General features: G+C 38.6%; 1 protein-coding gene across 1 annotated transcript; it reads right to left on the bottom strand.

The window, feature by feature from the left end:
* Window positions 1-1,168: 1,168 nt before the first annotated feature.
* On the bottom strand, window positions 1,169-7,487 carry LOC109996493 (salivary glue protein Sgs-3). Its single transcript, XM_020650645.3, has 4 exons — window positions 7,354-7,487; window positions 4,866-5,624; window positions 2,463-2,541; window positions 1,169-2,009 (listed from the first exon to the last, which is right to left on the bottom strand). The coding sequence occupies exons 1-4, from the start codon at window positions 7,385-7,387 to the stop codon at window positions 1,931-1,933; spliced, it is 951 nt and encodes a 316-aa protein (XP_020506301.2). The 5' UTR covers window positions 7,388-7,487; the 3' UTR covers window positions 1,169-1,930.
* Between the last annotated feature and the right edge of the window lie 2,359 nt (window positions 7,488-9,846).

Below are 9,846 nucleotides of genomic sequence, written 5' to 3'. Positions count from 1 at the left end.
GAATAGGACAAAATAGGACAGAAACAGGAAGTAAACATTACAATGAAAAGGGAAAAAGTGAACCCCAAAGAAGGGTGAGAATGAGGCCAACCAGTCAGTTATTATGCAGTTGGAGATACATTTAGATCCTCAGAATATTTGAACTTATTTACAAAGCTGGAGATGACATATTTAGAATCTCAGCAGAGCTGAAGAAACAGGTTAAAAGAGGTCAGAAAAATAAGACGAGTCAACTGATGAAGGGTTAGCAGGAAGAGAGAAGAGGAGCGTGGGCAGGAGGAGGATTTCAATGGAAAGGGTTTGAGAGAGGAAGAATGGATGCGGTTACGATGGGAGGGCAGTGACGACAGCTTAATTATTACAGCTTCCACTAATAGATACTCCGCAGCCCATTGAGGAGCAGACAAAGAAAGTGTCCTGAACTTCAGTGTCCGTGTTTGTTCAACACTCGCCCTGTGTTTTGTCATACGTTTGTTTCAAATGCTTTGGGGCAGCTATCATGTTTTATCCTTGCTTCAGTATTTTTTATCCAGATAACAGAGAGGTCTCCAACTAAATGTTTTACATTGCAAAAAATGTCAATATGGCGAAATAGAGAATTTTCTGTGGGTTGTTTTCTTAAACAAAATATTCACTAAAGGCACATTTTACACTTTTTTTTAAAATAGTTTAACAATTCAGGTGTAGCTGGCCCTCTTCTCAGCTTTGATCTCCTACTACATGTGCTGCAGACAGTGCTGTGAACAATAGAGTTTATGCTTAAAACTGAATGATTTTTTAAATTCACCTGAAACATTGTTTTATGTTTTTATAATGACTCAATAAAAATTGTTAATGGCATTGATCGAAAAACTCATGATGCAATACCATTGTACCTTCTTCTTCTGCTTCTCCCTCCTCTTCTTCTTCCTCCATATAAAGCTAAAATGTTAATCTCATTTTGGCACCAGATAAAATCCAGAGGATCCCCAAAGGCAGTAGATTTCTGTCTCTTGGAAAAGGTGGTAATCCAAAAAGTTGTTTTCTGAACCAAATCCACTAGCATGAATTAAAAAGCATAATCAAGGTTTGAGTATGCTGATATTTTTCTAAACATGTTTTTTTTTATTGTGAATGCATCCTAAAGTGGATTTCCTCTTCCCTCTAAACAACCATCAAACATTATGGCTTTCTTTCATTGTTCATTTTTATTGCACCAACATTTTGATACAAATATTTTACACAATGAGATTCATTCAAAAGCAAGAAAAAAACAATATCATATTAGATACTGAGGGAGCCAAAATAACACTAGAAAAGTGTTAATTTTAATAAACATTAATAAGCTTCACACTAATAATATTCAACAAAACACTCATTGATGAATACTGGATCAAAGTGGATCAGGTATGAGAGACGCTCAGTTCCCTGCATGATCCACATTAAGGACACACTTCTGGGATGTTTCTTAATGAACTCCTCTTTCTTAATAAAATAATTGTTGTATAAATGTGTTCATTTGGTTCCTCCACGGGAGGGGAGCAGGAGAGGAATCAGTGTTATGCTCAAGGACACTTTGGCAGAATGAAAAGCAAGGGTCTCCTGTTTAAGACCAGAATCTTTCTCTGCTCCTCTACACCATCTACTTCTTCAAATTAACATGAGAAGCACACATAGTTTAAACTAATGATTGAAATCTCAGACACTTCCCACAAATACGTCTTCATCCAGGGTTATTGTTGCCATTTAAACTAACATGAGCAGCATTAGTATGTTGCCTAAAAATGTCCCTGCTTACCAGCCACAATGCCTTCTAGCCACACTTTTAAAACGTGTCTGCCCAGAACTCATTTCAAACACACCAACACGCACACTATAAACACACTGTGATCATACTGAGGAGTTTGGGTTAAGGGGGTCACTTCTAAAGTTTAAAGTCCAAAGTTCAGTCTTAAGGATCATACATGGGGTTGTTGAAGTGTTCTAATGCACTGTTGCTGTTGTCCAGAAGAGGTCCGTAGGATCTACGCCTGAAATGTCAAAGAAATAGAGAGGTTAGAAGAGAAATTAAGTCAAATGGAGAAAACAAAAACCAAAGACTTGATATGAAATCTTTCTTATATAGTCACTAACAAAGATTAGATGATAGGAGTTGGGGTTAGGTTTAATTTTAGGAATGTTTTTTCAATGTTTCAAAATGTGGTAATATTCATAAATCTATTGGACGCTCTCTGTGCAAGTACGTGCTAAAAAGTCCAATACAATTACCAACGCCAATAGTCACAAAGTCACAGAGTGGGTGGCTAAGCCCAGTACTTATCATAGCAACGGTTCCACCTTTGTTTGAAGAAAATATTGATCCGTTCATAGAATTTGAACATAATTCATATATTTTGATAGGACCCTTAGCTGGGTGGATCCATTCTTTATGAATTTACAACCAACATACTTTTGTACAAGATCAATATAAGTTCTGGACTCACCGGATCTTGACGTAGTAAATCCCAGCCATCACTAAGACGACGATTGCGATGAAAATAATAAAAATGGCTGCAACACTTCCTGGAGAGTGAGAGAAAGAAAATCTGTAATGGTAACCATCAAGTTTGTTTTAGCCCTACAATTTTTTTTTCTACAACACTGTTTTCTTTTTATGTACTGGTATAATTTTGGTATAGCAGGTGTATTAAATCACAATCCATCGTTTTTCCTAAATACAGAAACTTTTGATTCCTCCCAAAGAAGAATCCCTGCATTAGGAATTATAAGAACAAAAATTTCAAATAGCTATCCACATCTTTTTTGAATATATCATTTATCCAACAACCATAGAACAAGCAACACGAAACTTTTATATATGGTCGACTCTCAGCCCTAATTCATCCTATTCCAATTCATGCTACAGTACATAAGCACTGTTTTTAGTGGACTTGAACGCTCGGCTGTTAAGCTACTGTAATGCATATCAGTGCAGTGGCTTTCTGTGAAGACTGCGTGTCAATAACAAAAGAAACATGCCAGAAACCCAACAAAATCATTTGTTTTGTTTGTGCCAAGCGGGAGGTTCATGAGATTGCATTTCACCTCATTGTTACCTGATTGGTCCGACCCATATAGCACTACGCTGGCCTCCACTGATAATACATCTCTGTGGTACTGGCTTTAATCTTCTTCTGGTAAATCTCTAACTGTGTCAGACAGGACTTGATGACCACTTTGCCAAGATAAGATAATTCCTTTTCCTGAATCCTGACTGCTCAAACTGACCTTTGAGCTCAATAACTAATCTCCTGGTTAGAAACTGGATCAAGCACCCTCCTAAAGCTGTTTGTGTAGCTGCTTAGGTATGTACAGTAAGATTGTACAGGGGAGTATATTCATATAGCTGTCTCACAACAAGTCAGTCTTCTAACAATCAGTCTGCACTTAGAATAACATCAAACATCTTTGATGACCCCAGAAATAACAACAATTGAATCCTGAAGAAATTAGTGCAACACTTACTAGAAAAACCTCAGCTATTTCAATACTGCCCTTTAGATAATATGGCACATTTTTCAGCAGTAAACCAAAAACGACTTTCCAGCAAAGTCCTATAACTATAGGAAAAAACTGAAACCCTTCAGGAAACGTATGTGGGATCCCAGTCAGTATTTCTTCCTATTAAGTTTTGATATCAGGGTCAGATTTCAGTTCCAGCCGAGTTAAAAGATCATGCTTTTCATTCCTTTTTAACATAACATAATGTAACCAAGGAGCTGTGACGTTCACAACCCATAGATGTCATAAAAGTTCTGATTGTTTTATCAGATCTAATGGTTAATGACGGCATGAAGGACAAAGTTCCTTTCCAGAAAAATAGATAAAAACTGCTGCCATAGAGGCTTACTTAAGAGCATTTAAACAAAAAAGAAAATCATCAATAATTAGTGGTAGAAAAGAGTTTTAAGGGTTGCTTAAAGTGTCCTTACAGGAGGAAGCCAATAAGCTTCTTGTCAGAGTTTTTTCATCTAGTGACAGTTCTGTAACAAGTGGCTCATCCTGCTGCAATAACTGACATGGTGAAAATGACTGAATGTCACAGGAAACAGGTCAGTTGTTCTAATGTTTTGTAAATAATAAAATGAGCGGTGAAAGAGCTAGCAGACAACCTTTGCTATTGAAATGGCTGCTCATTGATTTCACTCCTTCAGTCTTTCAAAATACAGTATACCAGAGCTAAATGGCAATCCCTGTATAGCTCAGCTTTGTCAAACATTTCAGTGACACAGGTTGAATCAGTGGTCAAACCTGAAACAGTCCGATTTAAAACAAGATAGACCCTTGGTTTAAATTTTGCTGCTAAGCAGAGCAATGCCTACTGTTACAGTCACCTGGCAAGGCTCTGGCAAATCAAATACATGCAAAATCTTCCAGATGCTATTATTAAGTTTGAATTTTAAAGCCAAATACTAACGAGCATGGGACATTCTTCAATTTCTCTCAGCATTGGATACAACTTTCAGAGAGTTTTTTTTTAGCACAGTAACATTAACATTGAGAGTTATAAGGGACATTTCTTTACAACTTTTGGGACTGCATTTTAGGGTCCCTAAAGCATGGATTCCAGGGACTTTGTTGATGTAACAACTTTGTTGATGTAACAACTTTTCCTGCATTGGTAACGCCGATAGAAGTATCATCGTATCCGCGTATATGATCTTAACATCTACTTGATGATATGGCAAACATTTGGAACATTCATTGGTTTATGACCAGATAACTGTAAAACTAATGAGATGATCAGCTGTATTTTGTGTTTAAACTTCAATTCATTATCTTAATTAATTTAAACTGATTTCAAATATTTCATTAACAATTCAGAGAATAAAAATATTTGTGCATACCTGAGCTCAGTCCCTCTGACTTGTGTCCATCTTGTTCCAGTGTGACTGTTTGGGTTGTCTTGGTGGTGGTTGTCCTAGTGGTGATGGGACTGGTGGTGGTTGTCCCAGTGGTGATGGGACTGGTGGTGGTTGTCCTGGTGGTGATGGGACTGGTGATGGTTGTCCTAGTGGTGGTGGGACTGGTGGTGGTTGTCCCAGTGGTGATGGGACTGGTGGTGGTTGTCCAAGTGGTGGTGATCTTTTGAGTGGTTACTGGAGGGCAGTTGGTTTGTGTTGTGCTTGATGTCATGCTGGTATGGGTTGTGCTGGAAGATTGAGTTGTCCTAGTGGTGATGGGACTGGTGGTGGGGATCTTTTGGGTGGTGTCAGTGGGGCTGTTGGTTTGCATAATACTTGAGGTTGTACTAGGAATGGTTGTACTGATTGATTGGGTAGTCCCGGTTGGACTGTTTATTTCGTTATTGGTGGTGGTGTTGTTTTGTGCAGTGGTGGTGGGAATCCTGTTGAAGTTAGTCATGCCGGAAGTCTCACTTTGTGTAGTGCCAGGGGTCATACTGGTGGATTGGGTGGTGTCGGCGGTGCTGTCGGTTTGTATAATGATGGTTGAGCTAGGAGTGGTGATGCTGGTGCTAGGGTCTTGGGAAGAGGAGGTTGAGCTATCTTTTGTTCCCGAAGTGACATCCTCAGTGCTGGTCACTGAGGAAGATGTGGTGTCTTTGGACGTTGGCTTTATAGGTGTTGCACAGCACAACAGCAGACCTATAATAATGAAAAAAAAAATGTGTTATTGTCTATGCAATATCCTACTGTAACTCATTTCAACTCATATGTTGCTTCTCTCTGTCAGATCCTGTCCATAGACATATAGTCCATAGTTGCCACAATTTTTATACTTATTACACATTTTAAAATGATACACTCCCAGTTATATTATTGTAAAATACCAAAGCTTTAACAAAACAACAACTACAGATCATCAGCCAAACAACATTGGCGGTTAACACTTTCTAAGTATGTACTGTGTAACTTTGCATGTCACAAACCAGGTTGAAAAAGTGTCCCAAGAGTGTTATTTTATATCACCAAATTGAACACAGCCAACTACACAAACATGCAGAAAGTTATACAGATGACAGTTGATATGGCTGTTGTTGGGACATGCGTGCACACTTGGTATGATTTTTTTCCTGTTTCAAAGCAGAGTTTCATCAGTGTTTCAATAAACAGGAAGTCAAAATAGCATGACACACTTAAGGCATTCCACCGTTTCAGTACTCTGTTCAAAGTGAAGCAGGACACTCTCTGAAATGCTCTCTATATACAGGCATGATGAAGAACTAAGTCAAGCTCTGCATTAAGGTTTTCAAAATTATTAATACCACATTTTATAAGGAAAAAAAGATCGATAGAATTGAAAAGTAGCAAAGCTTTGGAAAACCACAGACCTTCAGTCATAGTTTTAAACCCAAGACTGCCATTAGCAAAAGAGAGAGAGCACTGTCTTAATAGAACAAAAACATTGGCAATGAAACGTTTTGGGGCGATTTAATCAGCGTGCAGGAGTTTGCCTGAAATTTTTGGTAGTTAAAAACAAGAAATGACTCAATATTAGGTACCTTGGACTTGTATTTTTGTTACTATGGTAACGAAACGGGTATGAAAATGGTTATTTTTTAGTCCCAGTGTATAATTCTAGTATTGTGACAACTTTAGCCTTGCAAAACCGGTACATGTCCTTAGGTACCCTTACATGATTCCAGCTGTTGTGGGTCACAGACAGCCCCAGTTTGGAACAAAATAGAGCACTCCCTTAAGTATGTTAAAGATGTAGTATTTATTAATTCACTGCTTTCTTTTGGCTTTAATCATCTCTCATTCACACCCATGTTAGTGAGACCTGAGGGCGCCTGCAAAAATGAATATAGGAACATGTAAGACCTGCATGTAAAACATGTATCTGATAGTTTTGTGGTAAAACCTTCACAGATTTCAAAACAGCAAGTCAAAGAAGAAGAAAAAACAGATTTCCTGTCTATGATCTTTATCTGTGTCAACCTCAGTAAATTGTGAGGACTAGAGGAAATAATACTTAACCTCATCATGATCAAGAGAGCAGGCCTAGTGAAGGTAACTATTTTTGACAACATTTTTTGTTGAAAGTTCTTAACCACAACTGTGAAATCTGTCTTGAAACAGGTGTTACGCTTTATTAAACAGGAAATGTATCAACCAAACAGGAAATAGAATAACAGTCTGAGAGTATTAAGAATTTACATAGAAGTTAAAGTGATTTACAGTTTTTTACCTGCCTTATTCCTCCTAAGCCTACTATTAATCTTAACACTAGTTATAGCATCTTTTAGCACTATCAGTAATTTTCTTCAATATCTGAACTATTTTACGTACTAAAAACAAATAGCATTAAACAGACAGACTTTCAAGCTCGTCACCAAATGACAAAAAAACATGCATTGATTGAGTTACTCACATGTTATTAGAGTTTGTAGGCCGACCCTCCCCATTGTGTTCCTCTTACTGTAAACCTCAACAAACACGTGTGTAGCTGAAGCTCTGTGCTCTGCGCTCCCTGAGGACAGCTGTAGTGTGTGTGGCTGCCACTGCCTGTAGGTGACTAATCAGAAGAGCCTGGGGGCGAGGCTACGTGATGACTTCACATTCAAACCTTACAGAGCAGATTGCATAAGGCTTTGAAATGAAAGGAGGAAGTTACATTGTAGGTGACACACTTACTGGTAATATCACTTAAAGTTAGCTCTGTTAGAGTTTGTATTACTGGTTTGCTACATGTAAGAGATTATGTTGGAACTGGTATGATCAATATCCATATGCATTTAGGATTAACTATGATAGCATGCAGTGAGTGCAGGATTTATTTAATATTTTACCTCTTTCATCATCCTCATTAATGTCACATTTCCAAACTGGTTAATACGTTTGCTGTAATACATCGATTTCCATATTTATGTACATCCTATGTATTTTCTTGGGTTTTATTATAATTCAATCAGTGTTATCTTGGTTGTAATTAATAATATATTCCAGCAGAGTGCAGCACTCGCATTCAGAAAGTGGCTTCGGCTTTTCAGGCATCAAATAGATTTAACAATAAATTATATCACCACATTCAGATAATCTGAGTTTATGAAACAAAATAAATCATTTAAGAACTGATGCACAGATTCAGCCATTCCTATTCCCACATAGAAACATATTTACATAACTTCATTGAACCAGGGGTTCCCAGACTTTACCATGCCATGGACCCCTCATAGCATTAGCCTGTGGTGAGGACCCTCCTCTTATGAAATGTCTTCAAAGGAGAGGATACAATGACCTTACTATATGATCAGACATTAAGGAAATATGCTTTTGTTGAAGTGCTGGCTTCTCTGACAACAATGCAGCAGCCAGTATGTCCCATTAAGTTTAGATTCCGGTCCTGAATTCTCTGTTTTTGTTTGGACCAGAGAAGGTAGGCTGTTTTAAGGCACCCTCACATCCCTGTTTTGGACGCCCCCCCTCGGTTTGCCAGGAAAACAACATACCAGCACTAGTAGCAGCGATGGAAGCAGGCAACCGTACTGGTTCAAATATAACTGATTCTTCCCCTAATATCCTCTGCATCCAGTTTCCTTATAACAAACACAAAAATAATCTCAGTATGTTTGAAGTTAGCACTATGAAACTTCCTACCTGAGTACTTAGAGATGCAAACCTTTTTAAGCATTAATAAATGACTTTGGTCTCTGTACATGGAGTGCACACTCTAACCACTGATCAGTGAAATTTGTATTTTCCACACAAAAAAAAGAATAAATAAGCTTGTAAAATCTCAGAAAGTATTTTGAATGGCGGTTTCCTGAGGTAAGACGTGACGTAAAAAAACAACGCGGAAGGAGTGGCCGAAGCAACAGAGTCCGCTACACAATGTTATAATGAGAATATTTGCCTTTATATCAATGCTATGTGTAATCCAATGGAATGACAACATCCATAAAAGAGAGGAGAACAACATACTGAGGAACAGAAAACAAAATGCAGCCGTTTAATTACGTGCACGGAGATTGTAGTGGTCGCGTGCCGGGGCCGGAAGTAACGTCCGATGCTTGGATGCAAAGAATTTTCCACGATGATTTTCTGTCCTCGAATTATACGAGTTAGTCGAGGAATCGTTGCCACATCTCTGAGCCAAAGTGGCTGCATTCCCAATATGCTAAAAGATTTGGCACACGTGGGGACTCTGAACGTGGGCACTTCAGAGCCTTAGAGAGAGAGTCAGAAGCGAGCCGGTGCATGGAGCGGCAGTTCATGAAAACAGACACTTTTTTCAAACTTTATCTATTGTGAACATACTTTAGTAGGTACATAGATTAAATATATGAACCCCAAAAAGGGCATCATATGGGCTCTTTAAGGCGTTATGACAGCTGAGCTTTGTGCGCTGTTTAAGAATTGCACAATGACAAAATCTTTTACCTTTTTTTTTGCTTTGGGTCAACATACCTGCTGTGTTAAGAGAGCTGCTGTTGATGCTGCTGCTGTCAGCTGTGGCGGCTGTGATTGTGGCTGGTCCATTCTGTGTTACAGATGTTAGGTCAAGAGATGAAGAGGTTGTGGGATCAGTGGCAGTAAGGGTTGCATCCCTGGTGGGATTAGCTGAATATGTAACGGTTACATCAGCATATGAAAGGTCAGGTTGAGGAGATGGAGGCTGTGCTGATGTGGTCGGTGCTGCTGATGAAGGTTCCTCCATCACCTCCCTCTTCTTAGACGTTGAAAGCAGAACAACTGCAGAGGTTTGTGGTAGACTTGAATATAGTGATGAAGCTGAGGTTGAAGATGGTGGGATAGTTGAGGCTGCCGTCTGTCCTGTTGGAGAACAGGAGAATAGAAATCAAGTTTTCACTACCTTATTCATTGCATAGCTGTCTGGTTTTGTGCATTTGGTTTAGGTGGTTTT

Source organism: Labrus bergylta, chromosome 17 (assembly GCF_963930695.1).
Source record: "Labrus bergylta chromosome 17, fLabBer1.1, whole genome shotgun sequence".
NCBI classification, from domain to species: Eukaryota; Metazoa; Chordata; class Actinopteri; order Labriformes; family Labridae; genus Labrus; species Labrus bergylta.
This window is presented reverse-complemented; position numbering and strand designations above follow the sequence as displayed.